The sequence below is a fragment of the Vigna radiata genome, chromosome 9, assembly GCF_000741045.1.
Source record: "Vigna radiata var. radiata cultivar VC1973A chromosome 9, Vradiata_ver6, whole genome shotgun sequence".
Taxonomy (NCBI): Eukaryota; Viridiplantae; Streptophyta; class Magnoliopsida; order Fabales; family Fabaceae; genus Vigna; species Vigna radiata.
Window position 1 is genome coordinate 5250220 of NC_028359.1, and position 17845 is coordinate 5268064.

The window sequence follows — 17845 nt, forward strand, 5'->3', positions numbered from 1 at the left end:
TAATCATGACTAAATTAAAATTGTAATATTCATTTAATTCTTAATTTGCAATCTTGATTATTTTATACTCCAGGATTTAATTATCGTATTTAAGGAAATATGTATTTTGATATATTTTTTATTTTGTTAACATGTTTTATCTAGTTTTTTCCCAATTGAGTTGTATATCCGTTATACCCATTTGACGTACCACAAAAAATTATAATTAATTAATCATAAAAAAACATATGAAAATTTGATTGTAAGATAAAATTGCTAATTTTTTAAATGGAAAGACTAAAATTAAAAAAAAAAGGATAAAATTAAAGAACCACTAAAATTATAATTTACCAATTACTATATTTTCTTTTTCTAACACCTATACAGAGATAAAGTTGTCATTAATATTAGTAAGTTGAAGAGATAAATTTGTGGTACTTCCACACGGATCAACACATCATTTGACCAAATCACCCCAATTTAGTAATTTTCTTCATGACCTGCGGAAATGATGAGTGAAATAAATAAAGATTTAGATGACCTCCATCTCAAGCGTTTGTAGTCCAACGGTTAGGATAATTGCCTTCCAAGCAATAGACCCGGATTCGACTCCCGGCAAACGCATTTTCGTTTATTTATTTTAGTTTTGGATTAGATGAAATTCTAACGTTAGGGTTTAGGCCTAAGGAGCCAGCTGTTGAATGCTCAAAGCCAGCTAAAAATTCCAAACTCTTCCTAACCATAAAAATGTTTCATTTTATCCTTATGACAAGTCACAATTTCAATTCTTTATTGCTCTTTTATTCAACGCTTACGACCAAATATTAAACATCTTTCAATTTTTTTATTAATTGTTAATGCATTATATAGTTAATTTTCGTATATACAGCTTTTTAACCTTTTCAATTGAAGTCGTCATATATAAAAATTTATCAGATTAGTAACAATTTCAAGAAAATTAGTCTATGTCCAATTCTATGAAGAAAATATAACAAAGTGAAAAAATAAAATAAAATAAAAAAATTTACTAGATTTGAATTTTTAAAAAATTAACTAAATCATTTTATAAAAACAATTTAGTCAAATGAAACTGTTTTTATATCTAATTATTGTTTAGAATAATGATATTTAGACAACATTTTTTTGACCAATCACAGATTGACACATAATCAATATTGTCAAAAAAATGTTGTCTAAATATCATTATCTTATTGTTTATGTAATACTTATATAAAGCTCAATTTTTTCAAAGAACCAAATAGTCAACCAAGAGGTCAATAATTTGAACAATACTAAACCAAATCCCCTTAATCAGCATTTCAACTTTAAATCTTATACAATCGGTATATACAAATCCCCTGACAAAAGTTAATACTCACAATCGGTATATACAAACACACACACACACATATATATATATAAATGGAGGTATTATAAAAAAGAAAAAAAGATCCCGTATGATTTTAGAACGGTTTGATTAAAAAAAAATTCCACACCCTTACTGATAGTCTGATTAGTATAATACATCGGAACAAGACCCTATCTTGAAAATTTTGGTGATACATCAAAACTCGAAGAACAAAAATTGTAATATTTTTGTTTTGTTTTTTTGCATAGCATGCCACAAATATACATTTTAGAGATGCCTGAACACTATAGATGAGAATTGAGAAGAGTAAGAGCGAGCGAGTAGAAGACCAAGATCCTGGCCTTTATGATTGAAAGGGAAGCGGCTACTGACAGGATCATTATTCAAAGGTTTGAATGAGAGACTAATTAATTCTGAGTGTACTCATACGAAAGAACCGGCCTTCAACTTTGGTGTTTTCTGCTTAGCAAAGAAAGCTGATAGCACACTCTTGCTTCGAGTAGGGACTTGGACAACCTCGCGCCGATTTGGGTTGTCAAATGACCTGAATGCTGTCAACGGTTTGGAACCCTCCAATGCATCCTGCACAATCACAATTTTATAGAAAATTCACAAACCCGCCAAGACTGAATATTAGTTAATGCTAATCTAGAAAACTAAACAAAAACTGATCCAAATCCTTAACATTGACTTCGTAAAACTTCATTCTGTCGAATAAATCTCCATCAGAAGTTTAGTTTAGTTATTAGATGTAACCTATGTTTTCTGATCACATCCTTTAAGGTGGCTTTCCAACACACAGAAATTGAACATTAATTCTTTGTCCTATCCCAGAAATGTAAACTTATACTGCACATGTGTTCATATTCATATAGCTACCGAAATGAGTCGCTGTACAAATCGAGATTACTGAAAAATTCCCCAGCATATTATTTGGTGATATTCATAACAATTTAACAGCTCTTTTCATTTTAACTCATGTGCTAGGCGAAAAATTTCATTTAAAGATTAACAAACGGGCTTTATAATACTTCCAACTATTTAATAAAACAAACGTATATGAAGCACAAGTTGACAATCAAGTATGGCTTCACCGGGCATTTGCAATTTTGATGAATATAAAATTACCTTGCGCGTACCACCTAAAGTATGAATAGGTGTACTAGATGGAGGAACTCCATTTGGAAAGTGAGTTTGTGCAGGTGAGGATTTCATCCAGGTGTTCTCTTCATTATCTACAGGCACATAACAGTGAAGTATAAGTATCTATGACTTCTACATTAAGAAACCACCATTTTTTAATCGAACTGAATTTAATTATTACATAATAAAAGGGATACAATTATATCACAAACCTAAAAGATGGAAGACTCCAGAAGCCTTGGCAGAAAACTTTGGGTTCTCGATGCTACAAAAGTAGGTTCAATATGATAATGGCATCTACAGAGTGTAGAAAACACAAAAAGCAGCAGTTTGGTAGTCTCATAATACTAAATTCCAAAACTTACTTTGGGGAGGCATGAGCAGACCCTTTTAAGGTAGACTTTGTCTCTGATGCTAAATGCCATGAAAGAGTTTTCGGTGCAGGGGTACCTAGATTTAGAACTATATATGTTAGGATTAATGATATAAATTTCACTTCCAGAAAAATACAGAACATGCATAAAATAACGGCAAAAATTCTAGAAGGAACAACACTTTCACCAGAACACACCTGAAGATTGTAAACGGGTTCTGGTTTGAAATAGATTCTGTCTTGCATCAATCTGGATGTGTGGACTGAAATGCACCTTTTTATTGATAGAATCTAGCTTGCAAGGTTAAACGAACATATAGAACCGTTAGTAAAAGCTAAAGCTACTGTTCTTTAGTTCCAACAATTACACTTCCAGATGATCATTAAAGCAGTGAGGCATACTTGGCAAAATGTAGTGCTTATGATGTCTAGGAATGAAAGCCAACAGTTGTTGCTGCCGAAGACCTTCTTTATCAGTGTAGATTTGGCAGGTAAGAAGTTTCTGCTAGTAAGCAAACATGTTATTTCAATTCCAGTTGATTTGTCTGTTATAACAAAGGGTATTGCTCAATTTACTTTTTTAAATGCTTTGAAGTACTCATAAAGGGAAGCATTAAAGAACTTCTATGTTTTCTTTGAAATACATGTTTTTTTTTCTAACTAAAAACTGAAATACTTTGTTTCCTTAACGAATGTTCCAGGGGCGCTTATTTCCTTTTCTCTAAAGCACAGTATCTCAAAAAAATTGTAATTACCTGATTTATGGTAGCGACCTTCAAATCCATGGTTGAGACATCTAATGTTTGCTGCTCAAGAAGGTCAGTTAACTTGTATGCAACCGTTCCTAGATGATCAACAGCATTCACAAGGGCTCTTACAGCATAATCTTTCAGGTTGTCAAGAACCCTAATGCATAAATATTAATAACATAAGGAAAATATGGGAAAGGAAAGGAAATGGTGACAGTGACATTCATTTGTATCAGAGGGAAAATATGGATGGAGCTTAATATTAAAAGAACTCTCCCCATTGAAACTCCTAGAAACAGTTAAATGAACAACTAAGAAAATCATTTTAAGGACATAAAATCAAGAATCCTTTTTCAGGATAATTATAACATTCATTGTTCCCAATTTCATGGTTGAAACATGACCATGTGTTATAATGAAGTTTCTGCTTGCACATCCGCAAACATATAATGGGAAAACTTTTCAAACGGTCAGGTTAAGAGACCCAATAAAACGATTAAAAAATTAGTTAATGTTCTTTATTTTCCACTTTCCAGACCATCCAAAGTTTGTAATTACAAATCATCATAGTGAAATGAAAAGAAACAAGTTCAAATTCATTAATTCTCTTTATCCAACAAAATACATGTAACATTTGATGGGATATATATGTGCTAGACAAAAATTAAAACACCCAAGCAGGATATAAAGAAATGAATTCATAACATCTGTATTTCTCGAAAGAATCAATTAGAAGAAAAGTCCATCACCACACACAGAAAACCGGCTAAAGAGAAATGTGGTAAGGAGGCCAACACAACAATTGAATAAAATAACTAATTCACAAAAAAAATCCTTACATTTGTTTCTGTTCACTATGGAGATAAGATTTTTCACAGTATTCTGCAGCAGAATACAGTTGAGGCCTTAGGTTCTTAAGTTCCTGAAATGATAACAATATGAAGATTATATCAGTATTTATGCATGTTAAAACAATAACCACAACAACTAAAGAGAAACTAATCAAGCATTCCACTAGAAGATCCTCGGCTATGTTAATCTAAAAAAGTGATAAGTATTCGCCAGACCTTAACTTAATTAACCGCATAAAGTGGTACCATTCAGATCTACAACTAACCACTTTTAGACTTGACCCATTGGCTTTAGTTCAAGCCATCTCTTTTATTCAACATTTAAAGTAAAACGCGTAAGAATATCATAGCTTCTCTAAAACTGTAATGGGAAGACACTAAATCTCTTACATTTTTAATTGCTACAGTCAAATCCTTCCATCAGCTTTCCCTCTTCCTGGAACTCAATTTCTCGTTTTCTTTCTTCACCATGAACTAAACTGATTAAATTATTTTAAACTCTCTTCCACTCAGCTCACCAATCAAAACATCCTGCTTTATTCAAATATAGAAACTCCATGTAAAGTTACCTTCACATCCTACAAAATCATTATTTTTTATCAAAGTCTACCTCTGAAAATTTTCAAATTATATATCGTGCAATGGAGATGCTCTAAGGGAAACAGAGGCTAATTAAGAGGATTTTAAGATTTTATCTGATTTTAAGATTGTTTTCTAAAAACCGAGAAATACATTATTTTTTTTTACTTCAATAAAATAGTGGAGTTTCCTGTTTTACTCCTTACTCTTCCCATCTTACAATAAATTCTTGAGTAAATTAATTAAAAATTAAGAAACAGAAGGGTATAATTGGTAAAAGAGTAATTAATTAAAGGACCGTAAATAAAAACAAAATTTATCCAAAAACCGGACAACATAAAAAATCAGATGGGGTATAGCATTTGTAACGGAATAAGTCCTTCCTCAACAGTGTTTTATCTATCTGGCCAGCCAAATTAAAACCATCTAGCTCCGCCATTGGCCCCAGTGGCTTTACTTTTAACTAAAAAGCTAAAACAAATTTCAAGCCGACATAATAGCTTTTCTCTGCAACAGCATCTAAATTTTTTTATTAATAGTTTCATCCCCTGGTTGTCACACAACACAAAAGAATCCTTATTCTTATGTCATTGTCAAGCATCACTGACTCGATAACGCTAACTCCCAACAAGTTTTTATAACTACTGAATTAGCAATTGACACTCACGGCGACCGATTTTTCCTGCGTTAGCTAAACCAGAATCACAAAAATAAACCTAATTGAGAAGGAAACCGGACGCAGGAAACAAAGTCAACCAAACAGATATAGATCTGAAATTAAAAGAAGCACGGCAAAGAAAAGAGAAAAGATAAGAGAGAGGAAACCTGCAAGGCGTTGACGAAGCTCTTGCTGCGCTCCATGGAGGCCTCGTCGTAAGTCATGGCGGAGTTGAGCTGTGCGGCGGTTGGGCGCTCAAACTCCATTGCTGCAACGGAACCGAACAAACGCACGCACGGGACGAATGAAATTGCAAAAAGGAAAATGAGAAACTAAGAATGCAGCCGAAACGCCATTGGTGAACGGTGCTCTGATTAGTGTATAATGAATTGGGAACTGAAGAGAGAGAAAGGAAAACTAGAAGAAAGAGAGAGGAAAAGGAGTTGTTGTGAGGTGGTGGTGTGTGATGTGTGTGGGAGCTTTTTGGAGTTAAGCGAAAGGGATATTTAATGCAGTGCCACGTGGCAGGGTTGTTAGTTGACGCCAACTTCCACTTCACTCCATTAATCTTTCAACGTGAAAAGACACCGCTACCCTCGCTCCCTCAGTTGACCTTTCAGACCCGCTAGCCTCATGCGTCTTAAAGTAATTGACCATCTAATTAATTATCTTTTTTTTCTTATACTTTTTATTAATTTTAATTTAAAATATTTTTAAAACTTAAACAAATTTTATATTTAAACGTATGAGTAATTTCATTAAGTAAATAATAATTTTTTTGTTATTTAAATGAACGTGGTTGTTGCAACTTGCTAGTTGCATCCACCACCTAACAATAGTACCTAACAAATTATCTTTGGCTCCATTTTGGTCTGAAATTGAAATTGTAATTAAAAACGTTGTTTTGTTTTAAATGAGCCGATTCAAGGAAGAAAAATAGATTGATAATATGCACACATTTTTCTTTTATCTACATTTATTATTAATATGTTGTATAGCTAATAAACAAAAATCATTGTTATGATTTTAAAATAGAGTTGTACCACAATAATAAACATAATATTTTTAGAAAAGGAGCCCAAAAAGATAGAAGTGTGTTGGTAGGAAGAGATAAGATAGAAAGTGTGTTGAGGAATAATGTAAAGGGAAAACAAAACAAAATTAAAAAGCTTTCTCACTTTGATCTTCAAAAGGCAAAGAGAAACATCATAAGTCCCATGTGTGAACTTCTCTTTATCCTAATTCTAGTAGTTCAAATGGTATCAGTTTGTCATTGCCATTGACAAATAATTTATGTATAACTGGAAATTAATTCGAGTAATTTCTATTTTATATTTACTGAATTAATATTCAAGTAATTTGTAAATATTTAATTATAGAACACAATTTTTGTGTGTTTAAAAATAAGACAAGGATTTGTTACCAACTAAATTTAGGTCATCTTTCTTTTTCATTTGTTAGGGACGCATAGTTACCTAATTCATCATCACTACGCAACCAAATCCAAAACAACCCAATACAGTGCACGGAAACAAAACCACGTTTCAAAGTTTGTGTAAGAATGTTTGTTGAGATACTGAGAGGAAAAAAGCTTCCACAAGAATAATAATAATTAAAAATGATGACAGAGGACTTTCACATTTATTTATCATACAATACGAGATAAAACAGTCATAAAAAATAAATTTTTATATATTTTAAAATAATAATAAAAAATAATACTAAATGAATATAAAAAATTTAATTGTTGAACTTCTATATTTATTTAAAATAATGATACAAGAAATTCACAATTTAATTGAAATAAGATATGCGTGTATATTATAATTAAATTGTTGAATTTCTATATTTATTTAAAATAATGATGCAAGAAATTCACGTATTCCCCAGAGTAATAATATCATGACATACTTTTACATTCATTTGACACATAATACAAGTGTAAAATGATTCAAAAATTATAAAGTTTTGTAGTTTTTCAAGAAAGAAGAGAGTAAAAAGTAAGAATAAAGATATTTTGACACACACTTTTGAAAAAACATTCATTTGACACGGTGAGTTTCACTCCTTTTTAACATTTATTGAAGATAAAAGAGTAATTTTGGAAGAAAAAGGTGAAAAATAATGTATCATTTGAATGTTTTTGTCATGTAGGCGTGCCATTGTACCATTGTCCAAAAAGTAAGTAAGGATAATGTCAAATAAATATAAAAAATTTAGGTGTGTAAAAAATCATTTCTCATTCCCAAATATCATATACTCCACATGATCAATCTTTTCTACACTTACTTTTTTTTTCTCATTACGCGCACGTTTCAATCTAAAATCAAATCCCTGAGTTGGATACATATTTTAATTATTTAGATATTAATACTTTTAAAGTAATTTTATTCAACTTTAAAAAAAGGTATACTTACTATAATCACCTAATGTTGTTACAATTATGATTGAAAGCTAAGAATAATTCAGATTTATCAGTCATTTGTAGGAGATAAATGTTTTCTTCCAAAATTCCTTGAAAGCCAAGGATTAATTACTATTCACCTTCCACAAAATTGCCCAAATTATTATTAATGAAATGCCTTAAATTATTGATGTAAAGAAGACAGGAATTTAACTACAATTTATTATAGTAATAAATATAACATATTAAAAAATATTTAAATATATATTATATTAAAAGATATTTAAAGGTTGAAAAAATAATAATAATAATTTTAAGTTTATTATTAAATTTTAAATAGAATTAACGTAAAAAAAATTATTTATAATTATAGGAAGTCAATATATGTTGTGTGTAGAAATGTAAATAGTAAATTTTGTGAAAAATAAAAGAATATAACATGTTAAAAAATGTAGACTGAATTCTTTAAAAATACAAAAAACAGATTATCCAAAAATATGTTTAGTATAGTTGTTATAAATACAAGTCATTGTATGAATATATTAGTCTAATGTGTATGGTTAGACTCGTATAATTTGTCGATATATTTGTTTAATATTTAATGTAGGCTTGTCTAATCAGTATATGGGTATACTCATCTAACATGTATTGCTATAATCATCTAATGTGTGTTATATAGACTCTGTGTAATGTGTATTAATAGACTCATCTGATATGTATTGCAAGAGACACATATAATCGAAGAATGAATAAATTTGTCTAACGTGTATTAATAAATTTGTATATATGTTTATAAACAGACTTCACTAATACAAAAACAGCGTACAACACATCGAATATTTTTGGCCTTTCACGTCGAATTCGAGAAGGACGTTATAGCAGGAGACGTTAAATTTTGTCAATATATGACGTTAATTTAACGTCGAATTTTGTCAATATATGACATTAATCAATTTTTTTTATATTTTTAATTAACTGTGATCCTTTTTTACAACTCTACGAGACCTGAAAAATAGAAAAAACAACAAATTTCAGTTTTTGGTATTTTATAAAGCATGAACTATGAATGAACAATAGTATAGGATCAATCAAAGAATAATAACAAACAATAAAGAAGTTCAATCAAACAATAACAACAAACAAGTTCAACCAAATAACAACAACAACAAACAAGTTCAACAAAAAAAATAACAAACAAGTTATAAACAAATAAGTTCTTCAAAACGAAAACAAAAACAAAAACTAACATTTAAAAGGTGGGTTCATCGAAATAAAGTGTTGTCACCAATGAGTGAGAAAGCAAAATGCTCTTATGAAGGACAAGAACACGAAAATAATCGGTGAAAACAAACGAAAATCATACCTAAAATAGTTAATTAACATGTATTTGTATCAAATGAAAGAAAGATTAAGTGAATGAATTTTTCAATCTCTCACTTAAATTTTTTTTGAATTCACTAACCTTTTAACGTGTAATGCTGGGGCATTCGACGTTTTATATCTTTTTATGTCGAATTACAATTCTAAACAACGTTTAATAATTGCATATTTTACAAAAATGCCACCGGTCATTTTTAACGTTGACTATTGAGTGGTTCGACGTTAGATGCGTGACGTTATACGCTGTTTTTGTTTTTGCACCAGTGCTTGTCTAATGTATATTGTTAGATTCATTTAATTAATGTATAAACAAACACATCTAATGTATGTTGCAATACTCTTTTATTTAGTGTATGGATAAACTCCCTTAATGTGTATTCTCATACTGATCCACTTAATGCATGAAAATATTTGTTTATTTATGCACAAAATATTTGTATAATTAGTGCATTGATAAACTTGTCTAATGTGAATTGCTAAACTCATTTAATTATTGTATGAACAAACCTGTCTAATTTTTATATAAATAAAATTGTCTAATGTATATTGATAAGGTCATCTTACCATTGTATGTTGCTAGTAGACTCGTCTAATCAATGTTTGAACAAACTCCTTTAATGAGTATTCCAAAACTTGTGTAATATGAAATATTTCGTTTAATGTTTTTTTTATACATGTTTACTGATTATATGAGCAAACTCGTTTAATGTGTATTGTTGACTAGTTTAATTAGTGTATCAATAGACTTGTTTGATTTTTTTTTGTTATATTTGTTTAATTGGCAAATGAATGAACACGTCTAACTTTTTTATGCTATATTTGCCTAATTAGTGTATAGAAAAATTTGTCTAATGTTTATTGTTAAACTTGTCTAATAATTTTATTATACTAATTGAATTAGTGTATGAACATAATGGTATAATGTGTATTGCGAAATCCATTTAAAAATATTTGTTATATTTGTTTAATTAATGAATGAAATGACTTGTCTAATGTTTTTTGCTATACTTATCTAATTAGTGTATAGATAGACTCATATAATATATATTATTAGATTTGTCTAATTTTTTTATATACTTGTTTAATGAGTGTAAAGATAGAATTATGTAAGCCTTAATACTAATTTTGGTCCCTAATTTTATTAGATGTGTTCAAAGTGGTCTTACATTTTTTAAGATGTTCATAATTGTCCCATATTTTGTAAAAAGAGTCTTTTTCTTACCATGTTAAAAATGTGTAATTGTTACCTGACCAAAAGTAAATGAATTATCCAGTTATTGACTGGGTCACAAACTAAATCAGGGTTTTGCACATTTGCAAAATAATGCTTACAGTATTAGAAACACTCTCATTCTCGAGTATTATTATTTAATAAAAAATCATAAATATAATTTTTTATGGATAAATATTTTTTAAAATAAAATTACTTCATTACAATTCTTTTTATATTTTATTTATCAATAATCATACACTAGTGTAAAAAGACTTTTGATGTTTGTATTTTTTTTTTTACTTTTAACGTCTAAAAAAATACAAAAAAGGTTATAATGACAAAATTAATGTCATAATGAGAAAATTCAAACAACATCCAACGTCAATTAATATGAAATTTTATCACTGTTCAATTTTAAAAAATAAAATAAATAAATAAATAAGAAGAGCTATTTTTATATACATAAAACAATAAAATAAGTATAAATAAATAAAATATAAAAAAAACTAAATGACTAAAAATATAACTTTTTAAAATATTTGTTAACAGTATAAAATGTGCTAGTGTGTTTTTTCATATATTATAGTAGTTTTTTTTTCTTACATTATAATAGATTTTTTAATTTAAAAAATTAAGAAAAAAAAGTTGAAAAAGAAACAAAAAGATAAGGAATATGCCACGGATTAAAGTCAAGGTCACCAAAACCAATGATCATAAATCTTTTCTCACTAATTATTGTGATATTTCACTGTCATCACTCCTCATTTCTTTTTCTCCATTTTGTTTTTCTGTTCATCTCTATCTTTTTTTATATACTTTTCTCTCTTCAAAACTGTAAAGAAATCAGAAAATCCAGCCAATCACCTTTTTTTCCTTTAATAAGTCAATAACGCAAATTATCCACATCATATTCCCCTTTCCTCTCTGATTTTTCCATGCACGGATTTTCCTGGAAAATGAAAATTTCTCCTTAGATTTTCCCGAAAAATGAATTTTTCTCTTTAGATTTTCCCGAAAAATGAAGTTTTCTCTTTAGATTTTCCCGAATTCGAAGTTCGGAGGGAGAAAAAAAAATCCAAAATTTTCATGGCCCTTCTAATTCACTCCCCGGAAATATCTGTTGCTCTCCAAATTGCTCCAAACCCTAACCCTAGGCTGAGCAAAGTCCACAGCTTCAAACCCCACACAAAGAGCACAAAGATTGGGTCAGCGCGCGGAGTGAGAATTGCTTGCAAATTGAAAGATTTTGCAATTCTGGATTTGGGTTTGGATGAGAACGTGAATTCGTACGGTCAATTTTCGGTTCATGTGAAGCCAGAGTCGAAGCAGAGCAAAGAGAAAGAAGAAGAAGAGAAGCAGAATTACCATGTTAATGTGGGATATGCTATTAGAACTTTGAGGGAGGATTTCCCTGATCTGTTCTACAGGGAACTTAGCTTTGACATCTACAGGTTCGGGTTTTGTTGCCTTTGTTTTTTGTTTTTCCACTATGGTTGTTGAGTATAGAGGAGCATAGAAGGACAGTGTAAAATTAATGATGCTTTTTGTGATGGTTTTTGTTGAAGGTTCATGATTTCCCCCACTTACATACTCGGACTATTGTTCAATTATTAGATTCATATACATAGTACTAGTAGTTGAAACTATCTTTAGAATTATAAATTAATCAGAATGCACTAACTTTATATTAATCATAAGACTATAGACTTCTTTTATAATAATTTAAAGAATTTAATTAGAATGTACTGATGGTGTCAATAATTTTATATTATCCATCAAATCACATATTGACATAAAGTCTGTTGGGTATAATATTTTTTTTGAAAGTCATTCTTTGGATGATCTATGATTTGTTTGTAGGCTAACTGTTTGGATGAAAATTAACCTCTCACTTTAAAAGTCATATTTAGTATGACTTAATATAAAAATCTTTACAGAACTTAAACTCTTTAGTTTATGTGGTATGACTTTTATCAAGTCAGAGCACATTGTCTTTATGTAGTTTAAGTTGTATGACACGTCTAAATTGTCATGTGAGTTCATCATTAACGTAAGATTGGATGATTAAGATTTACTTCCCTCAGTTATCACAATAAGTTACTGCTCTTTCACTGTATGCCTTAGATTTCTCTATCTTAATCTTTAAGATTAGATATCGTAGAGGCTTGGGGGACTGATTGCGTGTTTTTATTGTTGTACTTCTGCTCTTGATTATTAAAATGAAATGCTGCTAAAATGTTTTATTTTTGGTACCTTTAGCTTGGTGTTTGGTTAATTCTGTTGGAGTTGTAATTGGTTAATTCTACTAACTACTCATGACTTATGTCACTTTATGTTATTCTAAAGGTAGTTACACATGTTTAAACAACTCTCAATTGAAGTCCTTAGCTTTATTAAAGTAATAAAGAAGAACAATAAGAGACACATACTCTTTTATTGAATCAATAAACTAGAGAGAAATTTCCATTGTGATCCCCATTTTTCTACTTTATATTCTACAAGGGTTGGCTACTTCATATGATCCATCAATAGAATTATGAGGGGGTTATTCTCAACCATGAATAATGCCCATTATACGTGTTCAATATTTTTTCATAGACATTTGAACACAAACAGAATCAGTAAGTTGTTGCGACTTGCCTGGTCTTTTTTCACTGCCTAATAGGTCGAACAAGGTGACGCATATTTTAGCAATCTATATTTGGAAGGTTGAAGTAGAGGCAAAAGGTTCTTCTCGAGGGTCTTTGTCTTTGTTTTGGCCACTTTTTTCTTTTCTTTCTAACAATCCTTGAACATGTTAAGCCCTAAACTGTTAAGAAAACAGAAAAACCCTGAATTCGAGGTCAGGTTTCCTCCTAAGAAAGTTAAGAGAAGAGAATGAAATATTTTTTTCTGCCTTTCCAATGCACAGTACAGCAATTGAAATAGTTCCTCAAAAGATTCCCTATGACAGGTGGCACACAGGCCAAGTAACACTAACAAAAAACCCATAACTATCTTCTTCTAGAACCTGCACCAACAGAATAATTAAAATGAAATATACTAGTGATGAATGAAATCAGACCATCCAGCTGGTCTTTTTACCAATCTTTTGGGCCTAGCATCCTCATCCAAAGGATCTTGCATAACATAAACCTCTTTCCACCGCCTGCAGTATATATGAAATCAAATGTGATTTTTCAGTAATGTGAATATCAGAGGGTCCTATATGAGAAGTCTACACAAATTTATGATTTGTTCTGTTATGCTAAATATGCAGACTAAAATGTCCCCTCTTTTTCAGGGATGATATTGTGTTTAAGGATCCAATGAACACGTTCATTGGAATTGAGAATTACAAATCTATCTTCTGGGGACTACGATTCCATGGCAGGATATTTTTCAAAGCTTTGTGGGTTGACATAATTAGTGTATGGCAGCCTGTTGAGAACGTCATCATGGTTCGCTGGACTGTTCATGGTATCCCACGAGTTCTATGGGAAAGCCGTGGTAGGTTTGATGGAACCTCTGAGTATAAACTTGACAAGCAGGGCAAGATTTTTGAACACAGGGTTGACAACATTGCTACCAACTCACCTCCTCGGTTCAAAGTGTTTAGTGTAGCAGAGTTAATTCAATCTATTGGCTGCCCCTCAACTGCAAGACCTACCTATTTTGAAACATCTTCACATCCCGAGAGAACGTAATGTTGCTCAGGTTCTTCAAAAAGTTTTGATGTAAATTGTGCATATTATGTGGTAAACAAAACATGGAGTTAGATATTATTATCTTGCTTGTCACATTAAGCTGTGAGAAAAAGGTACTTTGCCATTGATTTGGTCTTATGGTAATCAATACTGGAGATAGCAGTTATAGGGTCATTGTTATTTGTAACAAGTTGAGTTTTAAAATCACTGTATATAATGCAATTGCTACTTGTGTCTAATGGCTAACTTCATCTGTAGATCCACATAAGCAATTTGTGTACTGATGCTGTATTCATATTCATTTTCATCCTTGTTTCTCACATCTTTTTCCGCTTAAATTGAATTAAATATCAGGAATTGAATTTAAGCTCTTGTTCTTAACTTGTACATGGCAAAAGCCAAATGGTGATGAATCTGGCACAAATTCACAGGATTTTGGAATCTATTTTGGGCATTGCGATTGACACCTGAAATAATATTTAAATTTCCAAATTATGGCTTTCCATTTTATTTACAGAAGAAGAATCAACAGAATGTAGCACAATGTTAATATATTTTAAAAAGTTAACATACCGAACAAATTGTTGTTGTGTTATTTTTAAATACCTGAAATATGTTTTTGACGAAGGTACTTTTTACTAAATATAAGGTAAATGCTATTTTTTTCCTTAATATAAGACAAATATTATTTCTAACTTAATCACATCCCATATGCCAATGAAAATAATTTACTTGGACTTTAAAAGAAATTAACGACTTATACAATTTACTTTTTATTCTTTATTAATACAAAACACCACTACTTATAATATTTAATATGATAAATATGAAAAGTAAATATAAAATTTTATGGAAATTATAAAATGATTTATAAAAATAACAATAATCTATTTAACATACTTTTTTTTTATGATTTTTAATAATTTTTAAAATTTTCTTAAGCACTAACTAGCAAGACTCATCTAACTTCTCACTTTGGTTGGCAGTTCCAAATAGTAACGTAGGGGTGGTAATAGCATTACACTATTCTTAGGCCAGGAAAAGCCTACACCAATGAATGAATGATTGTCTCTGTCTCTCGGTTACATTCTCAATAGCTGCAACTATCTTCTTCAACCATGGCTACCAATTCGATTTCCTCATCCTCCTTTCGATTTCTCACTACCAGAATCCCTCACTCCCTCTTCCGCAGAACCCCAACTCTCCTTCCTCCTCTAACAAAACCCCTCTTCTCTAAATCCATCACCTTCCAGAGACTTCCATCATCATCTCCACCGTCATCATCATCGTCACCGTCACCGTCTTCCACATCCCTTCAACCCATCGAAGACCTCCCTCCGAAGCTCCAAGAAATCGTTCACCTTTTCCAATCCGTCCCCGAACCCAAGGCCAAATACGAACAGCTCCTCTTCTATGGCAAAAACCTCAAACCCCTCGAACCCCACTTCAAAACCAACGACAACAAGGTCCAAGGTTGCGTCTCCCAGGTCTGGGTCCGAGCCTACCTGGACCCCAACGGCCATGTCGTCTACGAAGCCGACTCCGACTCCGTCCTCACCAAAGGCCTCGCCGCGTTGCTCGTTCAGGGCCTCTCGGGTCGACCCGTCAGTGAAATCGTTCGGGTCACACCCGATTTCGTCACGCTGTTAGGGTTACAGCAGAGCCTAACCCCCTCAAGGAACAACGGGTTCTTGAACATGCTTAAATTGATGCAGAGAAAGGCGCTTATGCTGTACGTGGAAGCTGAAAAGGGTGGTGAGTTCACTGAATTGAAGTCACCCGAGTCGAACTCTGATAGCATTGTTGAGAATTCTTCAAGGGGTGGAGAAAGTTCTGAACTTGGTGAGGATGATGTTGGTTTGGATTCTGAGGGTGTTGTGGAATTAGGAGGGAGGGGGAAGAGGATAAGGGAGAAGTTGCAGAAGGAGCTTGAGCCTGTTGAGTTGGAGGTTGACGATGTGTCTTATCAGCATGCGGGGCATGCTGGGGTTAGAGGGAGTGATGGAGAAACGCATTTCAATGTTAAAGTTGTGTCTAAGGAGTTTGAAGGGAAGAGTTTGGTTAAGAGGCATAGGCTTATTTATGGCCTTCTGCAAGAGGAGTTGGAGACTGGACTCCATGCCTTGTCGATTGAGGCCAAGACACCGGCTGAAGTTGAAGGATGAGAGTTCATCAGACTGCCATTTTATGAGTTTGGAAAGGTATGAGTTTTGTCTGTTGAACCAGAATGGTGCTCTGTATTGGTCAGAAGGGTAATTTTTGTTTGTTGAAAATACACTCTGATGAATGAAATTGTATGAATTTAGATTTGTTGAAGCTGAGGCTTTCATTCCAATAATGTAACAATTGTCATTTATAAACAGATGGATGACAATGTTGCTTCTAGGCACAATTTGAGTAACTGCTGTTATTCACCATTTTGTTTTCTGACCGAAGGCTAATTGTATCGTTATGAGTAGCAGTTCTCATTCTAGAATAGAGGATAATGTTTTGTCACAACACATGGTTTCCCATTATGCTGTTATCAGTTGCAAATTTATAATTGAAAACAAAAATGAGATCATTAAATCACTATTTCGAACCATTTAGACCCTTTGTGTGTATGTGCATGATATAGTAAGACTTCATAAATTTCATTTGATAAAATATCATTTTTTCCATCATGTTCAGGGCAGAACTATAATCCTTGTAGTTTGAAGCTCTTGATTTTATGCTCTTCATATCCCATGGATGAATGGGTAGTAGTATGTAGTATTTTTGCCTCGGTTAGTTCTTTTTTTAACATTTGGAAATGCATTTTTCTTTCATTTTAGAATGAGTTGCTTAACTCTGGCTGATCAATATTGTTTGTATCTTGTGCTAGTGAGAAAATAAAATTAGATTGTTATGCTATTTGTGACTTACATGTAAGTTTGAGAATCGTGGTGAATTGGTTTATTGATAACAGTTTTATTTTTAAGAAGTTTTCCCAAAAGATCAAAGTTCAATTAAAATCATTTCTTTTATAATAACAACTCATCATTTAAAGAGTTTAGGAAAAGAGAAGAGTAAAAAAGATACTTTGTATTTGTTCGGATTAAAATATCTTATGTCTAGTTTTTAATCTCTCTAAAAAATGATTAATTTAAATATTAAAATAAACCAAACTTACAATCACATAAGAAAGAGTTTAAGATTTAGGAAACATCTATCTTGAAGGCACAAGAAATAGAAGATATCTTCTTTAAATTAAGGAATGAACCATCTCATATGAATCATCTCATTTGAATCACAAATGGTTTCTTTTAGCAATAATAGTAATACTCAATCGTTCAAGAAATTATTTGGTGAAAGTTATCATTCTATCTATTTTAAAAATCTTTTTTCCATAGCAGATATTTTCATAAACAGAATTTCTTTAATAGTCACAAAACTGAACCTTTGAATGAAATCTCAAGAATGTAAACAATGAAGTCACAAGT

The 17845-nt window shown here is 31.4% G+C and overlaps 3 protein-coding genes and 1 non-coding gene across 4 annotated transcripts; 3 read left to right on the top strand and 1 right to left on the bottom strand.

Annotated features, from left to right (window-relative positions):
- The first annotated feature begins 531 nt into the window (after positions 1-531).
- TRNAG-UCC lies at positions 532-603 on the top strand. The gene has a single exon. It is a non-coding gene; the product is annotated as a tRNA-Gly (tRNA).
- Positions 604-1410: 807 nt separating this feature from the next.
- Positions 1411-6189, bottom strand: LOC106773175 (protein ABIL1). Its single transcript, XM_014659889.2, has 9 exons — positions 5869-6189; positions 4453-4535; positions 3620-3770; positions 3267-3366; positions 3063-3155; positions 2857-2941; positions 2704-2756; positions 2477-2583; positions 1411-1930 (listed from the first exon to the last, which is right to left on the bottom strand). The coding sequence occupies exons 1-9, from the start codon at positions 5965-5967 to the stop codon at positions 1772-1774; spliced, it is 930 nt and encodes a 309-aa protein (XP_014515375.1). The 5' UTR covers positions 5968-6189; the 3' UTR covers positions 1411-1771.
- A 5304-nt stretch (positions 6190-11493) lies between these two features.
- Positions 11494-14685, top strand: LOC106773181. Its single transcript, XM_014659896.2, has 2 exons — positions 11494-12149; positions 13982-14685. The coding sequence occupies exons 1-2, from the start codon at positions 11785-11787 to the stop codon at positions 14382-14384; spliced, it is 768 nt and encodes a 255-aa protein (XP_014515382.1). The 5' UTR covers positions 11494-11784; the 3' UTR covers positions 14385-14685.
- Positions 14686-15384: 699 nt separating this feature from the next.
- LOC106773173 (sufE-like protein 1, chloroplastic/mitochondrial) lies at positions 15385-16958 on the top strand. The gene has a single exon (XM_014659887.2). It carries the CDS (start codon positions 15503-15505, stop codon positions 16547-16549), a length of 1047 nt encoding a protein of 348 aa, XP_014515373.1. The 5' UTR covers positions 15385-15502; the 3' UTR covers positions 16550-16958.
- The last annotated feature ends 887 nt before the right edge of the window (positions 16959-17845 follow it).